The sequence below is a fragment of the Parus major genome, chromosome 1, assembly GCF_001522545.3.
Source record: "Parus major isolate Abel chromosome 1, Parus_major1.1, whole genome shotgun sequence".
Taxonomy (NCBI): Eukaryota; Metazoa; Chordata; class Aves; order Passeriformes; family Paridae; genus Parus; species Parus major.
This window is the reverse complement of record NC_031768.1, coordinates 69,949,837-69,971,518: the sequence shown is the minus strand read 5'-3', so window position 1 is coordinate 69,971,518 and position 21,682 is coordinate 69,949,837. Positions and strand designations below refer to the sequence as shown.

The 21,682-nt window shown below is 38.5% G+C and overlaps 1 protein-coding gene across 1 annotated transcript in view; it reads right to left on the bottom strand.

Moving 5' to 3' along the window:
• Nucleotides 1–20,409, bottom strand: part of SACS (sacsin molecular chaperone) — a 57,523-nt gene extending 37,114 nt beyond the window's left edge. The window contains exons 1-2 of the mRNA XM_015627684.3: nt 20,193–20,409; nt 3,198–3,733 (exon numbers count right to left, since the gene is read on the bottom strand). Of these exons, the coding sequence (XP_015483170.1) occupies nt 3,198–3,220 (23 nt within the window). The 5' untranslated portion in view covers nt 3,221–3,733; nt 20,193–20,409. The remainder of the gene's footprint in view (nt 1–3,197; nt 3,734–20,192) is intronic.
• Between the last annotated feature and the right edge of the window lie 1,273 nt (nt 20,410–21,682).

The following is a 21,682-nucleotide window of genomic DNA, read 5'->3' as shown; positions in this document are numbered from 1 at the left end:
TTTAAATTATTTTTATAAAATGAAAGCCATTTTCACAGTAACATTTCCTTGAAGACAGAAAATTCTGCAATGCAGAATCACCTCATATTTCCAATTATTTAAAATAAGACTGCAGTAGCAGGAAAAAGATGGATGCAAGTCCCTTCCATCCTGTCAGTGTGATTAGAAAGATGGAATGGAGTCTACAAAAGGGCTGTATGGTGTGATAAGAAACAGACATGACTAGGTCACTCCTGCCAGAGGAAAACCGCTGCAGCACAGTGGCTTCCAGCACAGCAAGTAACATTCTGCAGTGCTGGCAGGCAAAGAGCAGTGACTCAACAACTTCCTCTGGGTTTGAGACAGTGCACACCAAACTTACAGAAGAGCTTTCTGTGACTTAGCAAGCACTGACCTTCATTCTTAAATCAGCTCCTTAAATGTCACCAACAGATGTTTTAAACATTGCACTGTATGTATTTCCCAGCAGTCAGATTGTGATGGTCTATAGTCACTGCCTGGAGCTTACTTTACCCTTCCTTACTAATGCCTTTTCAAGAAGTTTGGAAATAAGCCTCCCATTTGTTGATGACACATGTGCTAATCATTGTCAAGTCACCCCTTGCTGAACAGTTTCTGTTTCGTTTGAATAGTTCCACTAACAGAAAACATCTCTTTTTCCTCTAGCTAGAGTTCTATCTAGTACAAATGGCCAAAAAAAACCCCCAGCCTGTGGCATGTGAAGTGTTTAATTCAAAAAAAATCTCATTTTTCCTCGGATCTATTACTCAAATTGTATTTTTTATGAAACTATTTACTTTAGATTAGTGCAGTGAGTATAAATAAATACTCCTACTTTGCACCCCTCATGTGAAACCATTATAGCAGTTTCTAAGGAAAACATCAACATGATCATAGCTTCATCAAACTTTGAAAAACCAAAGTAGTATCTTATTCCTTTTTCAAGCTGACATGTTTCTAAATATCAAATATCAACAGAACAGAATACTTTTGAATACAACTAAAAACAAGCAAAACCTTTAAGGGCAGAGAGACCAAGAAAAGACATTTATTTTCATTTTAAGATTTTGATCCCTCTGTGATTTGCTTTAGTGTTCAAATGAGCTCCTTTATGGCACTAAGCAAGTTCTAAATTCTTAAAAGACCTATAAAAGTTGTTTCAGTTTATTCTTTGCAAATAAAGAGCAAAGCAAGAAGGCAAAAAATAAATTACAAGATTTCAAAATCTCAGATGCTGACATAAAATTTCCTCTTTGATCCACCTTTAAGAAAATACTCCTTTAGGCTAAGTCCTTGAAGAGACAACTCATCTATAGAGCAGTAACTGTTATTCCACAAATTTGAATTGCTGAGAATCAGTTTTCAGTTCCAGATGGCACAAATAACAAAATACCAGTTCAAAATGTTTGACATTTCAACTTATGCAAAAGATTATATCAAATGCTAAAAATAAACTCCTCAATTGCTCTTTAGGGATTGCAATAGGAGGGACTGCAGTGTTGCAAGAGCTGTTGTTGGCATACACTTTTTTAATATGCAATATGTTCAATTACTGGTGGTATTTTCTTTTGGCCTTTGGTGCTAATAAAAGGGACAGATTTAGAACATTTGCTTTAACCTTGAAACATCAAAAGAGCAGAGCCTAAATTTGCAAGTTGATTTCAGGGCCTAATGTAGGCTCCTAAACACATTCATTAATCCAAGCCTAGGTTTTTTTTCTTCCATTTAGGGCATATTCATCAAATTATCAAAGCTAGGGTTAAGACACCAAAGCTACCTTAAGACATTTTTCCTATTTTAATTTCAGAGTTAATGAAGCTACTATCTTTCCACTGAGGAAAATCAATTCAGTAACTACAAGGGCCTAGATTACACACGCATTAAACATTTTAAGTAGTACTTACTGATCCCTATTTTTTCTGACTACTGCATCTAAGAAACTCCAAAGTTTCATAACATTTTCTAGGCATCAGTGAACAGAGTCCTTTGTATTTAGAGAAAACTAGAATATAAAATAGAAGGAAATACAAGACAAGTAGTTTTAATAATTGTGAAAAAACACAACTTCAATCACTTCTGCATCTCCCTCTTCATCAGATAGTAGATGATATCCAGCAATATCCTTCCAGATAATCCTAGCTCTTTTCCACCTCTGTATCATTCTGTCTCCCTCATACAAGTTCCATACAGAAATACAAGCTACAATTTATCCTTCAGAAAATAGAAGGACAGGTGGCACAGAAGAAGAAACATGAGTCACGTGTAAGGCCTTGTAAGAGGAAGGGAAGAAAAGGGGAAGAGAGCACGCAGGTCATCCTCTTCTGGGTAAACACAGAGAAGTCAAAAATTCCTCAGAGATGCCCAGATATGTAAGATTTGTGGTAGAAGGGCCTGGTTAACAAACCTACAAAAAAAGAGAAGATTCAAACCCCCAAATTTTCTACCCCACCTGGTGAAGGAAATATATAACTTCCATGAATTTTCACAGAATTACTCAGGGAGCCAGTGGTACAGACCCTGAAAGAGTAGTCAGCTGTTGCTAATAACCACTGTCTAGCACAATGCAGAGCCCACCTTCTTAATGCACAGGAAAAAGCAGAGGCTGTACATTAAAGAACTGCGCATCAGATTGCAAGGCTGAAGGTGGAAGCTGTCTTCTTCCTGCAGGCCCACTGACAGTGAATAAGAACACTCTTAATTACAATTTAATATTTTGTAACTTACAACAAGTAAACACCTATCTCATAAAATTTGTTTAGACACCGTTCACACAACTTTGCATTTTAGCTGTTGGCAAGATTATACATTCATCCCAGTGAAACAATATATTGAATTGTGCATTTGGCAAGCACAGGAAGGGAACTTTCTCTTTCACTTGTTTACAAGAAGTGCTATAGTGGAAGGAGACTGTAAATTGAAAGTTATACTATGAACTCTTTAATCACAGGAGTTTTTTCAAGAAGTTTTCATTAATTTCGTGGAGACAATTCATAAGTAAAGGCAGCAGAACCTGGCACCTATATAATATTTTGTAATTTAAGAAATTAATTTCACCTTTAAAAATAGCAATTTTGTACAAACACTAGACAAGTTTCAGACTTATTTAAATTTCTGACCATGGATATTTGATCAAGAACATGCCAGCCAAACAGTAAATTTTTTCAGGAGATTTTTTTGTTTAGTTGGTGTTTTTTTACCTGTTCTTATCCTTGATCTCCATTGTCTCTTTTTCTTTGATATCTTCTTGATAGGAACATGAAGCAGATTTTGGATTTATAAATTAGAAAGTCGTTTTTTAATCCTTCTTGCTTATCATCTCTTCATTGGACACCAGAAAGCCCAAGAATATGAAAGTCAACTCAATCTTCACTCCATCCCTCTTCTACCCAAGGTGTCTCTGTGCATCACCATCTGCTACTTCTCCATGTTTCTTTTAAAGCACTTGCTTAATTGTTCACAGAAGTTCATTCTCTTGTAACCAAGAACAGGTGTAACAGGACAGATCTCAGAAAGCAAGGAGGTCTTGTTCAGTTTCTTTAATATAGCCTGAATTCAGGCTATATTCCTGTGCAATTGATTTACATTTATCTTCTAGAAAAGGAGCAGGATTCTGGAAGCAGCTGTTGCTGCATTTTTTTCTGGAAGCAGGCACAGCTGGAAGAGTATTAGTGAGGCCCAAAGTCTTCTTCGTCCCACCTGCTAGAAGGTATTTCTTAACATCAGCTCAGGAATTCTGGAAGAAGAGGCACAAAGGAAAAGGGGAGGGCCATTAATACAAAACAGAATTAAACCGAAGGGTATGGAAAAGCCATTTCCTTTGAGGGCATAGTTGCAGTTACCAGTATTGAGTGAGTCATGATACTAATTATAAACTGCCTTGTGCATTGCTTGTAGGCACACAGAGGGAGAGCTGACACAGAGCAGTGAGGTTTCCTGCTTCTCCTCCAGTTTAATGCCATACAATCAGCACAGTGACAAACACACAGAGCTGTAAGTATGCTGATTGAATGGGTGTCATGGTTTAATGCCAGCTGGCAACTAAGCACCCAGCCACTGCTCACTTGCTCCCTTCCCAGTGGGCTGGGGAGCAGAACCAGGGAAAAAAGTAAAATCTGTGAGTTGAGATGAGAACAACTTAATAATTGAAAATATTATCATTAATGTTAATAAGAATGAAGTAGTGGTTATGCAAAGAAATGCAACAAAAAGAGAGACAGAAATAATACCCAAGAAAGGAGATGCACAAAACAATTGATCACCACCCACTGACCAATACCCAGCTCATCCCTGAGCAGAGATCCATTCCTCATGGTCAATACATCCCAGTTTATATAGTTAGCTTGATGCTCTGAGAAAAACAGAGGAGAGATGTCTGAAACATCCCCTCAACCCCTTTGGGCTTAGCTGTCCTGGCTCTATTCCCTCCCAGTTTCTTGTGCACCTCCTTGCTGTCAAAGCACAAAAGATCTTGATTTAGTGTAAGCACTACTGAGCAACAATGACAGCATCAGTAAGTTATCAACATTATTCTCATACTAAATTCAAAACCACAGAGCTATACCAGCTGCTAGGAAGAAAATTTAGTCTATCCCAGCCAAAACCAGCAGCTGGCAACTGTTCTAGGGTATATATTCCTCTACATTAGATATTATAGTCTAGATACAAAATTATGCCATCAAGGAAGATAACAGCCTGGGCAGAACATTCATGGAGAAGGATTTTGCCCTTCTATTCAAATAGCTTGCAGTTAGGGGAAGAGATTAACTAGCTTGCAATGACTTTCCACTGGGAAGATTCAAACTCTTCCCAGCTAATCCCCAGTCCCAAGCTATATAGATCAACATCTACCCTATGCTACCTTTGGAAACAGTTTCCACTGAATTTCTGTAGCACCAGAGCAGTGTACAGGTGAGGCAAGGTGTGTGCCGTCAAGCTGCAGAAAACAACATACTTCAATATTAAGTTATTACCCAAGGAAGGTATGTTTAAGAGAGCTGGGAGTACTGACAGTGGTGTTCCATTATTGTTCTGCATCTGTGCAAATGTAAATACTTCTCTGAGCCTCTGACAGTGTTGGCAAGTCTGTGCAGTTGCATATGTCCCATTTCAAGCAATGCAGACATTCCTTCCTGACCCAGAAAGGAAAACAACTGTGGCGAAATTGCGAAAGATTAATTAGATGTAAGCATGATACTGAAATACAAATGGTATGAAAGAAAGGGAAGTAGAATTTGTGGCTTGAATACTTTTTTTTCAATACTTAACAGTTTTACCTCCTCAGTAAATAAAGTGTTGAAATGTATGAATTCTGAATGCATGTTTACTGTGACAAGCATCATGAATAATTTAAACTAGCATAATGTGTTATTAACGTGGCTTCAATATAATTTTTTCTTTCTGTGGATGCTGAGATGTAAATCTGCCTTATAATCCCAAGAAAAGTCCACACTTAAGTCATACTTAAGTAATAAAGACTGAAGCAGAGGGCCTTGCAAATCCAGCCCCATTTTCCCAGATGTGAATGATTTCATAAAGAGTAAAACTATTGCAAGCCAGCTGCATAATGGGTTGCAGTTCAGAGGCGAGCACTAAGGAAAGACATTTTGGCTGCAGTGGAAAGCCAGGCTCAAGAGGTCCAGGTACTATGTGTGTACCCATGGCTGGAAGATGGGTAACTTATACCTGTTCCCTTAAAATATCATTAGAAAAATCACAAATGAAAATTATTTTAAGTTATTTGAGCAGCTTCAATTGCCTTGAGGAATAATAAAGGAAAAATATGTTATAATAGAAAGTAATAGAAAGCTAATTATGATTTTAGGAGACAGACTCTCCATAATTAGTGAGTGACACACTTTCTCAGACTCCATTCCAGTCCATTTCTAGACTTTGTCTCTCAAAGATTATCCTTTATTATGTTGCCCCCTTGATATGTTACTTTTCTTGGTACTGAGATATGCTATAAAAACAAAAATATCTTCTAGGATTTTTGACAATGACACCTTGTTCAGAAAATTTAGAGTTCCAAATTACCTAAAACCAGCCTAAAATTATTGGTACAATAAATAGTTTGCTTAGCAGAACAGCACATTATAGCACAGTGTGAAGTGACATCTCTACACCAGCAGGTAATTCCAATAGTCCTCGAAGGTGCTTGGTCTTGCCAGCACAGATGTGACCAAAAGGTGTTGTCACTTTGGTACCAGATCACATTACAGTCCTAGAAAGATTTCAACACCATCATGTCTATGTTATCCCCCATGGTATGAAACAGAGCCAACTTGGCTGTCAGATACAAGATACAAATTTATCTTGGCACACTTAACTTGCTGACCTTACACTTCCCTGGTCCCTGAGCTGTTCATACAGGTTACCTTATACTTTCATATGATACTGAGGTTCAGCATCTGAGAACATTCTCTAATAGAATTTATTGCTATAGCAAACCATAAATCTCTTCTGGGGAAAAAAAAATTACAACCAATGCCTATGCCAATATTCTGCTGTGAAATTTATTACTTTTTGGATAAAACACCTTTGCTGGAGGATTTATGTGCATCTTTAATGGAATTTTGGTGGAGGAGATTTAGCAATCAAAGTGCAAAAAGAATCTTCCATTTTGTGGATGCCTGTCATTAGTTGTAGGTAGGAACCACGGGTATAGCTACACAAACACCTAATTTTGCCTGCTTTATTAATATCGAGGTAGGTGTATATATATATAAAAATGTATATATCATGTGTATATATATATAAAATACATATATATAGTGTGTGTGTATATATAATATATATATCCATATATAGATAGATATAGATATACTGCTACAGAAATCTTTGTTTCATAAATGACTAGTGGTTGTCTGATTATTCATGCCTCCTCCATCCTAATTAATATTAGGATCAGTCTAAATGATATACACTAAGTTTCTTTCTGCAGTGATAACACCTAAATCAAAATTGTTAAGTCCATCCAGCAGCAGGGCAAAAATACAAGAACCATCAGAATTACTGAATACAATCCATAGTTCTGAGTAGGAAATCTGTGGACAAAGTACTGCAGTAGGTAATACTTAATTTGTGTTTTAGACAGTATAAAAGCACAAATTGTTCCTGTCAACACACAGCTTATACTAGCTGAGTTCAAAATGCATTTCTATCAAATTAAATTCAAGACCATCACACAATTGCAGGTACCACACAAATGTAAAGAGTTGCTTCTCAGATACCTGTTCTGAAGAAATTTGAGACAGACCTGATACAGTGAATTATAATAATGTGACATCAAGTATGTAAAGTAGATATGTCTTTAGTACGTTAATTGCCTAGGCAGTTTTGGGGTAGCAGCTTCAACTGAAATGAGTAGTCCACACCATCAGCAGATAGAAATCAGTGTCATCAGCAAAATATATGGCTCTGCATTTCTACTGTGATGAATTACAGGAACTTTCATGCTTTATCACATAGAATTTTAAGATTAAAAATTTACTGAAAACATTCAAAACTGCCAATACTTTAATAATAATTATAGAGTTGATAATATTAATCCTATGAATTCCACATCATTAATGCTATTTATATTATAATCAGTAAAAATGCTGTACCTTTGTTGATTTTTATATAGAGAAGAGAGTGATTGAAGCTGTACAAAAGTGATTCTTTTTCTACAGCGTGATGATTTTGATGCATTTGCACAGCAGGCATTGTTTCTTTTTGATGAAACACCACAAACACACATACAGGGATAAAAATATTTAACAGATGAAAGTCAGGACAAATACTGCTGTCAGTTTTCGAGGGAAGGATTGCTTGTGCCTACCCTTTCCAAGGCCACACCAGCACCAGAAAAAGCAGCAGTTATTCCCCTTAGGATGGCCATAAGCTGTCAGTGTGCACTCCCAGCCCAGAAAGCCAAAGGTGTCCTGGGCTGCATCCAAAGCAGCGTGGGCAGCAGGGCCAGGGAGGGGATTCTGCTCCTCTGCTCTGCTCTGCTCAGACCCCACCTGCAGGGCTGCAGCAGCTCTGGGGTCCCAGCACAGGGAGGATGGGGACCTGCTGGAGCCAGGAGGGACACCAGGATGATCAGAGGTGTTGCTGTATCTTTCAGTCTTTTCAGGACCGAGTTCTTTTGGGATACTCCCTCATGAGGAGTTTCACTTATCTTGGTTCTGTGTCAGGAAGAATACTCCAAAGGCTCGTTAGGCTCTTGTTCCTCATGTTTATTAATATATTATCAAATGTCTTGGCAGGCAGACTTTCTGCTCAAGTTCAGCCCACCATTGCCTGGCTCAAATTGGCTTGAATGGCACAAAATGGCCACAAAATACACAGCTCTTTTATCTTTATACTTATTTTCACCCAATTAACAATAGACAAGTAAATTATTTTTCTTAGTGACCCAATGACTCAAACCTGTGTTCTGCACTGCGGCATTTTCCGTCCAATCACTTACTACTACCTAAAAGCCTTTAGAAGAAGAACATGAAGAAGAAAGAAGGACAAGGGACAACACCCTAAATTCTCCATCTTGTCTTCTGTTCTCTAAACTAGTTTAAACTCCAAACTTTAACTTTTTCACCCAGTGACTTTAGAAAACTAATTTACACACTTGCATTCCTAGTTTTTATATTTAACAGTTGTTTTCACGGTGTTATATGAAATTCAGTGTTTTCTTGGATGTCAGAGCCAGGTATCAGAGATAAGGGCACACTCTTTGTGTCTCCAGCTCCAACAAGAGGGATGGAGCTCCTCTCCTGTGAGGAAAGGCTGAGAGAATTGGGATTGTTCAGCCTGGAAGTGGGAAGGCTTCATGGTGACCTAAGGATGACCTGAAGGAAGCTTACAAGAAAGGTGGAGAGGGACTTTTACAAAAGCCTGTACAGATAGGACAAGAGGGAATGGGTTCAAACTGAAGGGTAGCTTTAGATAAGAACTTCTGAAGAACTTTACTTGGAGTGTGGTGAGGCACAGAACTTTACTTTGTTGTGAGGTGGTGAGGCTGCCCAGGGAAACTGTGGATATTCATCTCTGGATGTCTTCAAGGCCACATTGGATGGGGTTCTGAGAAACCTGGTACAGTGGAAGGTGTCCCTCACCATGGCAGGGGGTTGGAACTAGATGATCTTAAAGGTCCCTTCCAACCCAGACTACTCTGTGATTCTATGGCCTACAGAAAGGTTCTGTAGTTCCCTCAAGATGAGTGAAGACTCTGTCCTGCTCTTTGCCTCACAGCGTGGCAGTCATCTCACCATCACTGAAATTTATTCATTGTGAAAACTTCTTTATTATTAAAGGAAAGAAGACAGCCTCCAGCAGCAATCAGTGAAGGTATAATGGTAAGTAATAGTTGTGGTGTGGATGCATATGTAACACATACTGGAAAAGATTTCAGAGTTGCCTGAGCATACAGCAGCCACTAGCTCCAAAACCAGAAGCAGCCTAGCACGAACAATCCAGCACTGCAGCAAGCAGAGCTGACAGCCCTATTGTTCTCAAGATTAATCCACTATCTCTTCACTGCTGCATGGACACATCAGCTGACCATTATCTTAAGCCATGGAGTTGAGGAAATTTTTCTCAGACATAAAAGAATAAGTTAACTGAAATCAAAAATAAGTCCCATACCAACTCTGATTCACTCTTAGAGGAACAAAAGCAACATTTTAAATTCTTAAAATGTAAATATGCTTAACACAGGACCTGCTATACTTCACTTATGGAAAAGGTGACTCAAAAAGTATGATTACATGCAACAATAGGAAAACTCTAAAAATTACTTGCAGTACTATGAATAAGTTTGATTCTATGGTATTCAAATGATCTCACAGTAACCAACTGGGACTGTGTGGTTGAATTATGCATAAATAATCCTTTCATCAAGTTCTGATGAAGTGAACTCAGATACCAAATGATAATGTCTCAAAGTGATTTCTCAACAATGCATAGCAGCTGGAGGAAAAGGCTTAAAAAGAACCCCACAAAACTGAGAGAAAGAGCCATGTGGTTAAAACCTCACTGCTATTCCCCAGAAATGTGAAGATTTTAAGACCTTTTCTCTGAAATTTAAAGCAATGGTTGCCATAAAAAAGGACAAGCAGAAGAAGAACCATTTGTGCCTAATCTTGGTTCTGAATCATTTAATGGGATTTCCAATGAAATTGGAAACAGACACTGTCTGTGGACCTTAATATTGAAGCCTAAAGAGCACTGCAGCCACAAAGTTATAAACAACGGGCTTTTAAGCTGAGGAAAAAATAGCGTATGAGTTATGACTTGACTGCATAATATGATGCTTTAGAGATACACAGCTTAATTGATAAGCTCTTCTTCCTCTAAAGTAGGGTACACTAAGAATGAGCTGAACACTAATTCCTAGTGTCTGAAACAGTCTGGACCATCCACCACAGCAACACACTCTTCAGTGCAGATTTGCCAATGCAAGAATTTGTGAATTATCTAACAGCGGGGTGTCAGTCTCACAAATCCCTGATGAGAAACCAGATGAAGGACAAGATAGGAACTGACCCCTTATAGAGAAAATACTAAAATTTTGTAATAACTACATAGTTTTTGTTGAACTCAGTCCCTGTAAGTGTTACAGGGCTGGAAGGAAAAGTAGTTGTTCAAGTGCTCTGAAAATACAATTCCACAGGAAGGAAGGGAACTGATTATTTTTACAGATTTCCTTCTCTCTTTGTTTTTATTTGATTTTGTTTGGATTTAATTAAAAAATATCTCCTTCAACCACTATTCTTCAAAAGTAACCTGGAAAACTCACACCTTAATAATTATTTTGCAACATTACTAGTGGCTGAAATACCAGGAAAACCCAACACCCTTCTTGGTTACATAAGGGCACTGTACTGTGCTGACACAGAAAACCATTATAACAAATACATGAAGTCTCAGAGTGCACCTGAAATACATTTTGCAAATAAGCACTTAAATTGCAACAGGAACTGAACTAATTAAAGATGAACTTAGAATAGTTATATACTATAAGGTCAGTTATGCCCTAAACGCTGAATACCTAATCTTGGTATCCAAATTCCTTATACATTGCCTCCTGCACTGTAAGCTAACAGGCAGTTCAGGCTTAGGTATACTGAACTATACTAAATAAGAATACTTGATTTACTTGGTTTTAGATGTACAAAAATAACTCTTCATTTACATTCAAATATTTAAAGCAGAAAAAAATATACTTAGGAAATTTTCCTACTAAGTAAATCAAACTCCAAATAATTATAACAAGTAATACACATATATAGAAAGTTATCCTTTCACACATTGTATCTAAAAGTATTTTTTGTTTTTACCCTTAAGTGAAGGCTTTAGCTATATCCAAATATTGTTACTGATCTAACTTCAACATTCCAGTGAAAAGTAGATGGGTTCAGATCTTGACAAAAATTATCTCCAATGAGTAAAATGAATTGATGTTTGATTTAGGCATTACTGATCCCTGAATGCTATCAATATGATAGCAGTGAGGCTACTGTCTCACTACTTTCTCTAGCCTAGCATCTTCCACTTTGGTCACTTTGCAGCACAGATGGCCAGGAAGGAAGGGTACCTGATGATAAGAGTAGTTGTGGTTTTAGTTGGACTTTATGTCTTCTAAGAACAGTTCAGTGCCTACTATTATTATCATTATAATTATCATTATTGCAATGAAGATTGAAAATTATTGCTTATCACAGTAATTTGAAAGTCCTGAAAAGCAAAGCTTTTTCAAGTGTGGATATTTTTTTTTTTTTGCTTTCACTTAATGAGTATCTATTATTATATGGAAGTTCCCCCTAATGTTTACAGTTACATGAATGCAGGAAAGATTGATTGCCACAAAGCACTAACCTGTATCAGATATGCATAAATGTGATTGATTGATTGGTTGATTGTATTAATGTGTTTTGCAATATCTCATTCATTAAAGTTTGAGTGAGATTGAAATTCTTAAGACTACATCTCAGAAATCTGCATTTGACTGATAAAAGCCTGATGAGAGAATTTCAAGTCTACAGTTACAATATATTCCCCATATTTCCATGGAGGGGAAAATATTAACAACTCTCAAAGGAGCATTTATGAAGGCAAACCTTCTCCTAATACTTCTCCTGACCTCAATTATTCTTGTGAAGAACCTTTGTTGACATTGGGTTACTGGAATGCTTATGATGAGGTAATCTTGATGGCATCATGAGCCTGCCAAGTCATCCTGTCCTTTGGGAGGGATGAGATATGCAGACAGCTTCAGTTTGAGGGATCTCCAGGTGAAACAAAAGTGTATTGCTGACATAAATACATCTGACGAAACTGAGCTCTGATTCATCTTGCAGCAGCAGTTTTGGACTGCAGGCTGTGTGCAGTGCACTTGTTCACTGAACAATGCATTTCCTACCCTCCAATAGCTTCCAAAGGATTTCTTGATACAATTTGGGATATGGTCTTTTTACTCAGAAAGCCTCATTCTCAAACTATTATAGAACGAGCTAGCAAAGGCAAGTAGCATTCCCTTTTATTTTTAGCATTCAACATGGGAACCAAATGATATGGCTAGTAGAAAAAAAAGTGCAGAAACTGAAATTCCCTAAATGAGGTAGGAATTAAAGTCAATTCACTCTAATTAGAAGTAATTAGATTATCTCTGAAATTGCTGTTTTTGTAGGAAATATTTTTAATGAACTAGAGATTAGTAATATATACTGGGAAAAATTGTTCTGGGCAACTACAGATCCTTTATGCATCATGAGCAGTTATGCATCATGTACACTCATGCATCTCAGGTTAACTAAATGTAGGCTATAAACCAAAAATTAATGGATACATTAAGAAAAAAATGCCTTATTGTGCTGTCCTGAAACAGAAATTTGCTGTTGTTCAGTCAGCTGGCAGAGAATTTCAGTGTTGATGTTGGTGATTTTGTTCTGTTTACTTGCACTCGAGCATTCCACAAGACCACTCAAGTAAAGGTAGAAGAGCAAAACACATCAATTTTGCCTTACACCCAGACATATCACAGGACTGTCTGACTTAGGCCAGGGAGCAGAAGATTTTGTAATAACTCTTCATTTGATATAGTAGCACTGTAGCATCAAATCTAGAATAAAGGCAACTACCCAATCTGCAACTACCAGGAGGAATCATATAATTCGGAATCTACAGATCCATCACAGCCACCTGAGCAAATAGACCAGACCTATGCAGAAAGAAGACAAAACATGACTTTGGACCAGGCTGATCCTGACCTAGAGAAAAGAGTATCAATACTCTCTCTTTTGCCCAGCTGGTGATGCTGTTTTATGCACCCTGGGATGGGGTTTGCCCTCCCAGTTGCCAGGGATCACTGCTGACTCCCACTAAGCTGCTGCCTGCCAAGAACCCCAGATCCCTCTCTGCTGGGCTGCTCTCCAGCCACTCCTGTCAGGGTTTGTACATGTGCCCGACATTACTTGGTCCTGGGCGTGGAAACTGAAATATCAGATACACACCGACTCACCATGCTCAGGGTCAGAACCAGGCTAGATCTGGGCCATGCATCCAGTGGGTAACCCTGCTCCCAGGTTTCTGTGCCCCCTGTGACATCCCCATGATCTTGAGAGATTTGCAGGAACTTTGAAGAAGCAGGGCTCGTTTTTGGTCAAAAGACCTGAAATAATGACAGTTACATTTTGTAAAAATAGTACTTCTTTAGTGCAAAGTTACTAGAACAGACTTAACCCTGCATGTCTCCATGACTGGTGGTTAAGGAGAGAGGCAGGTCCATGACTAAAAAATAGGGAATATTTTGCAGGCTATCTTCTTTCTCCAGAAGAATTCCACATGGTAACCAGCCAAATTTCCCCGCAAAAGACAGGGAGCTGTGTCAGAAACAGACACAAGAATGAGATCAGCTCTGATGAGTGCTATTCATATACCTGGCAAAGGGTATTAAGACCAACAGATAAATACTTCTGAAGTGATTGTTACATGGCTAATTTTTGGGTTTTTTTGGTCAGTTACTGATGTTAATAAAAAAACTCCTTTTTTCTTCATTTCCTCCATTTTTATTTTTTTTTATAAAAACATCAGGAAGATATTTTTATGATCAATACGTACTTGTACAAGTATGGATAGGACTTGACAGACATGACCAGAAGTCATAGTTTTTTCTCTATGTCATTTGTCAGCCACAATTGATGACAAATGGTATGGCATTTTCTATCTATGACTAGTACGGTTTTAAGCAGAGAATCCATCTGTATTAATTTCTACTTCATAAGTGGGAGGAGCTTGTCTCTAAACTGGGACACATGCTGAAAACTTTCAACTAGGAGTTATCTGCCAAATATTGCAGAAGAAAGGAGATTAACACAGATCTGGCTTGGTATGGCATACCAAGACAGTGCAGAGGAAATATTTTAAAAGCTGAGACTACCCGAGTCATTTGCAGATGCTGCCAAGTGTAAAAAGCACTGAAATGTCACCTGTTTATGTAGCAGGTGCCATCCATGACAGCAACTGTTGTTGAAAAATAGCCTTAAAACTCTACCAAGATCTGCTGTGCCCAAGGCTTGACACCATGTCCTTTTCTTCCATTGCTTCACAACATACCCAATTCTACATAGTATTTTCTAGAGGGATATTTAAAGGCCATTTTTTCCCCCAAATCAAAAATGCCAAAAAGGTGGCCTAACACTGAAGGAAAATGACTGAAGGTCTGAACATGGATTTTTCAACACACAAAACAGCCAGAGCATTATTTATAGACAGATATATTAAGCAGCAGATGCTGCATAAATAAATAAAGCTGCATTCATGAGTGTATGCAGAGTGTTTTGAACTACTTGATTAAACTGTACCTTATTAGTGAAAATTATGATTAATGATGAGCTTATAACAACAAAGCTCTCTCTCTGCAAGCATTACAGTAAAAAGAAAAAAATGAGAAGCACACTTTAGTTTGCAGCTGCTATGCTAATATTTAGTAAATGAAGCCATGCTGAAAGGGTATGTGGAAGATTTTTATATTATAGAGTTTAGGTTGACCAAAAAGCAGTGCAATTTGTTCTGTTATTTCCTGGGGTCTTTTAGAAAAGAGTAAGACTTCATCTTTACTTGAGTTTTGCAACATGATGGGAGAGATGCCAAAGAGCAAGATAAAGAGTCAAGCAGGAGGCCCTGGGATAAATACACTTAAGGGAATCTAAGCAATTCTGTTGTTCCATTATGTTCCATAAATTAAGCTGGTGGATTTTCCATCCAGCTGTAACATTAATCCATTAGCTGAAGAGGAGACAGGGTCCTTCTCATTTATTATTTGTAAGACAGGGCATGCGCAACTTATCTGACATCATCCTTGTCACAGCTAATGAGAAACTGAAATAAATCCATCTTTTTGGATCTCTCACAGAAAATATAAAAAATCTCAGATCTAATGATCCATCTTTCTGCAGTAGGGAAGGGCGTGCAAACCTACACAACTAAATAGATTATTGTATATGATTGTTGCATATGATTGTGTATGTCCCAAAGGGATGGGCTTTCCACAACACTATTTGAGGGATGTCCCTGTGTCCATATACATATATTGTATAAATACCAAACAACCAGCGCAAGTCAAAGAGATGTTTTTACCATCAACAGGAGTAACCAAAACAAACCAGAAAGCAACTTAAATAATTTAAGTTCTTCAGCTCTTAAATCTACTTTACTATGGTGGATCAATAGTGTTAGGCTGAGATCCTGACTGGCACAGGGTGGGGTAACACAAGCCAGTGCCAAGATCCTGGGAACCATTTTCAACACCAATCCAATATGAGCATGAGGGTAGTGAGCTGAAAAGTGCTGGTACCTGGAATGAGACTACATCACTGTATAGTGCAAAAATCATCCTCCAGTGCACATCTTGCTCTCTCTTACCCATGAACTAGACAGAGAGCCTGGCTCAGAACACACAGGCGGGAGCACGGCTGCACCTCTGAACACAGAGAGCTAAGGACATGAGTAGTACTTAGTTCCCTGCCTCTTATTTAGCACTACATCTGTGGCCTGGAGAGTAAGAGAAATGCAAAATGCTTCTGGAGGATTGGGGCATGCTGGGGACATTGCAGTTACAAAAAAAAAACCCATGGCAGTTGGTCAGAAGTGGTGATTCATGTGGGAATTGTCCTGATATGGAGACAAAGAGCAATATGAAGGGAGAAATTTGAGAAGGAAGGGTAAGGTTTACAGAAGGTATTTTATGGGGAAAGGGGAGGTAGCACAAACAAGGATCAAGGGCACAATCCTGCAATTCCCCTTCTCTACCATCTGACATTAGCAATTTCTTTCATAGTGTGAATGATTTTATGGGATAGGATTTGGCAACAGCTGGTGTTTTCTTGCAAAGTGCATCAGACCACTCTGAAGTGACTATCACATTCCCCAGGATCTCAGCTTACATTGTTTAAAATCTGACAATAATTTTGCTGTTATCTCTGCAGAGCTCCACATTGCATCACACATAAATAACAAAGACTAACAACGAGGTAAATTAGCCTGTCCTAAGAGATAAATTAGCCTGTTCTAAAATGAAAAAAAGTACAGGCTGTTCCTTTTGCTTCACTGAAGCTTTAACTGAAACTCTGGTGTGGTTTAATCCCAGCTGGCAACTAAGTATCATACAGACGCTTTGCTCGCCCATCTTCCCCCAGTGGGATGAGAAGAAGAATCAGAAAGAAGGTGAAACCCATTGGTTGAGATGAGAATAGGTTAAAAAATGTAATTAAACAACAATAACTTTCATGCAAAGGAATACAACAAAAAGAGAGATAGAAACAAAACCCAAGTGAAACAAGTGATGCACAATGCAGCTGCTGACCAATGCCCAGCCCACCCATGGGCAGCAACCAGCCCCTCCCACCAGTTTATATACTGCACATGACATTCTATGGTATGGGATATCCTTTTGGCTAGTTTGGCTCAGCTGTCCTTGCTGTGCTGGCTCCCAGCTTCTAGCGCACCTCCTCGTTGGCAAAGCATAGAAAACTGAAATGTGCTTGATTTAGAGCAGGCACTACTTAGCAACAACTACAACATCAGCGTGTTATCAACATCATTCTTATACTAAATCCAAAACACAGCATTGTGCCAGCTACCAGGAAGAAAATTAACTCTGTCCCAGACAAAACAGCAATTTAAATACTAACTTTGTTATTTCCTTCCTCATGGGAGACCAGAGTGCTAAAGCTCTGACCTTTGCTATTTTCCACCAGCTGTCATATCTGAAATAGGTGGTGATTGGTATATTTAGCCAGCTGTAACATTCTCCTGTAAGAAAAAATAAACTAGATCTTACCACTGAGAGGGGCCTGAGGCACATTCATGCCCTCCTGTGAGATCACCAGAGGAGATCAAAACACCTGGCCCATCTGCTCATGAGTGTAATCATCACCTATAAGAAATAATGCCTTATTTTGGTTTCACTTGGGTGGAGAAAGTTTCTACAGGTAATTTTAGGGAAGATAACTAAGCCTCATTTGTTTCTAGTCTGACCTTCATGGCTGCACATTTTTTTGCACATAAACAAATGTAGGTCTTCACAGACAATGTGAAATCTTCCTTTCTCACAGCTCTGGTGTATCACCATCCCAACCAACTTGCTAAAATTTCCAAACAATAACTGTCTTCTGCTAAACTGATCAAAAAGAAGACAAAAAATGCTAGTGAACTAGATCATCCCATTAAAGGTTTAGCTCAAGGCTGTTAAAGGGTGAATATATCCATTAAATACAGACTTAGAAGAAAAATGTCAACCTACTGTACCAAATAATTGTGTGAGTTGTTATATTTCATAGCTGAGGCAGAAATAATTGCTGAATAATTGTGTGTGCAACAAAAAATATTGCTGAGTGAATTAACACTTTTTTCAAAAAATATTTTAAAATCTTTCAAAAGATTAAATATTTCAAAATCTGACATGCATGTCTTCAATTCTGTGTGTTATTCCAAGGGTTCATACAAACTGAGCAACTAGACACTGTTTAAAGTCTTAAATAAAATGCTCTTTTGCCTTATAAAGCCTAGATTTTGTATATTTTAACAGAAAAACTAATCCAGTATTTTACAAACTCTGCTTTCGAGTGTAGGGTCCAAGGGCCCCCAAAAACTGTGAAGTTCAATGGTAATGGGCTAGTTTTAGATATATCAGGTTTTTTTGGAAGTGCTGCTGTGCTTCCATTAACAGAAAGAAAATACATTTCAAACCTGAGCATCCGTATTATACTTTATAATCTGTATTATACTTTATAATTTATAATTATACTTTATAAATCTGTGCCTGTTGCCTTGGAGGTCATGAAAAAAATCACATCTAAGAAACAGGAAAACAATCAAGAAAGGACAGAGAAACAAATGTTTTTGAGTTGTCCCCCAAAATGCCAAATTCACCCTAGTGTAATTCTGCTGAAAACAATGGAACTACACAGGAGCTGAACCTTTCCCACTGTCTTTACACAACAGTAAGAAGATAGGAAAACTATTTTATCCTGCACATTTTCATTTAGGTTAACAGAACTTTGCTATGTGGGATTGAGGGGATTTTTATTACTTTTGCATTCCTGCAAATGATTACTTTCTTAATCTTTGGAAATCCTGTTTCCAACCAGAGATTCTAGTCGGTGTTGAGAGGGTGACAATCCTGGCACAGGAGAGGAAGGGGCAAGAATGAACACTGACAATACCAAGCTTCAGCATTCACAATGACTGCCAGAGCACTCCCCAGGTAACAGTAATTTCCTATAAGCTCATTAAGGGATAAATCTGGCTTCTTATAATTCAGTTTCTGATAGCAAGCAATAAGAAGTTTTGCAAAGAGACAGCTGATGGAGCTCTTGTACCTCTGGGAATACAAGGTGAGGGCAGCTTCCAAAGCAATGATGGTAAAACTTCCCTGTGAGTTCCTTGGTGTGAGGAAGGCTCTGCCTTAAATCCCCACCGAGATGATCAGTGTGATGGGGCAGAAATGCATTACCTTGCAGCCCTCAGCATCAGGAGCTGCAGTTCTGTCGGGTCCTAAAAGAGATGCACAAAGGAGGCTCCTCCTTGCAACAACTACCCACCCTCCCTAGCAGGCCCACACAGGCTGCTCATCACCATGTCACCATCACCCTGCTGTCACCTCCCCGACAGAGCAGTGAGATCACAGGATGAGATCTCCCAAGGGTTTCTGCAGGAGCTGCGTTAAGCACCAAGGTGCAGCCGCAGAAGACATCAAATAGACGAAATTCTCTGCCTTAGACCAAATCACCATAGCTTTATGCAGCATTTATGAAAGCAAAATTAATATTCTCATGAAATAACAAGGAAATACTCACTACATGAGTTCTTTTACTCTGCTGATGTGTGTGGTTTTAGATACAAAAATTTTGTCTGATTACCAAAATAATTTGCTGAGAAAGGCAGTGCAGTAAACTTGCCTTAGCTCTGCTTTTTCTCTTGTTTTTAAAGCTAGATCATTACTAGATCATTAGGGCATATGCAGAATAGAAAAACAGCAAATCATTTGCCAGAGAGAAAGGCATTGGATTTCTGTAAGAAAAAGGCTTACATTTAAAAATATATACATCTACTTCAGCTAGCAACAGACCAAAGTGTAGGGAAGTGTACATTCCTTTGAGTAATAAATCATACTTGGCAGTTTCTTTGGGAGAGCTGTGTTAAGAACTAGTCTCCCAATAGTAACACACAAAGCTATTGAAATTTCATAAACTTTCTACAATGGCATACATGAGAAAAAACTAAAGTAAAGCAGTTGGCATGAAGTAAGTTTGTATAACAAATAATTCTAGGAAGTGTGAAAAAATGTATTGTGCATCCCTGTGCTTGAAGGCAGAGCTGAAATTCAGCGAGAGGCTTTTGCATAAGGAGGGTGGTGCTGCAGCAATCTGCTAGCACATCTATAGAGCAGAGCCCAGATAAGCCATCAGGAAAGGAGAATAAGCTCATGTGCACAGTCTGCTCTTCATCCACCCTTACCAACACACTGCAGCCTATGAATCACTCAAAAATCCTGTAGAGACACAGACAAGAGTAATTTGCTTAAATACACTATGAAACGTGTCGCAGTTAGTGCTCTCTCCACCTGTAAGTTCTAAAAGCATCAGGATACCCATAAAACATCGCCCACAAACAACTGCAGTGACCGCGGGATCTGCTGTTGAGCTCGTACTTACATTACAGCATCTGCCGGGACAAAACTCTGCATTTAACTATTTCTTCGTAAGCTGCTTTCACATGCTCGTCTGCTCATTGTGCCATTCCTTCCATTGATTGCTTGTGTTTGACAGCATCTGGACTGCAAAATGATCCTTTGCCTCCCACTTTTGCAAAATCAGCAGGCTGCGGAGGGATGCGTGACCACTGCTGCAGCCGATGTATCCAAACAGCCCAATGCAGCAGAGGCTTTAGCTCCCCCTTCCCAGCCTGGGCTTTTTCTTTCTTTGTCTGTGTGGGGTTTTTTTTTAAAGAGATATGGTCCTGAATAACCTCAGGTTTCAGGAGCACAATACAAGTTCCAGACACGGGACAGTCAAACAGATGTGGAAGGATATCAAGACAGAACGCCAAAATGACACAATTTTAAGAGATGTTACTAAAGGCATAACATGCATTTGAACTGTTTCCTGTAACAGATCAAATTTTGTGATTGGTTCTGTTTAATTCAAATTTTTCTTGACATTTTGCTGCTTTATTTCTTCACTTTTTTTCATTCTTCTAACTTACGCAATAAATAGGCTTTCTGGTTATTTATTTCACTCTTTGACTCCCCTTCTGTGTCAAAGAATGTTTACATTTTAAATGTTCATAATTTGAAGAAATCTGTTAAAACTTCTGTCTATATAGTAGTTTTAGAAAATATCTTTCCTGTTCTGCCTCTGTTTTGCCGACATGGTATGCTCACAGTCTTTAGAACTTACTTAAAATAATTTTGTCTTTGCTGATTACATCAAGAGTCAGAAGTCTGTGGGCTACCAGTAGCATCTCGTGTGTGGTTTCTCTTTTCCAAGCTAGCACAGGTAGCTGTTAGCACTTCCACATTTTCAAACTTATCTCCTAATTAACTTCACATTCATATTCCTATTCATGTGATCAATTGCTTAAAGCAGACCTCAGCAATTAAGGCATTTCTAAGATTTTTCATTCTCTCCCCTTGTTAATCTGTCAGGTTGTCCTCCAGGAAAACCAAGAAACCTTTCCTTTGAGAGCCCTTCTAATCTTGTCAGTTGTGTTTTTAAATTCCACATTCAAGTGCAGAATGCTGCCCCTCCCCTGGATCCAGCAGCCTACTGCCAGAGACACATCATTCCAACCTGTCAGTTTTCCTTTAAAATGCTGGACTAACACAGCACTTCACAGGAGCTTCAGGACTGGCTGAAAGGATGAGATTAGGGATTTCTACAGAATCTGGAGCTCTCTTTTCCCTCTGCACTCCTGAGCTGCACAGGTGATGGACTAGAAATATCTGCTCTATGAGTAATGTCAGCAGAGGCAGAAAAAACAAACACAAAGTGCTAATTCAGCTTTGTACAGACAGAGGACTCCTCCTTAGACTACTCCTGGATCTTACTACAACTCTGCTGCTTTTGATTAGAATAACTTGTTTTCCTGCCAAGGAGCTGAGGCTGACTTCTGTCACGTTGAAGGTCAAAGTAACATTGCAAAT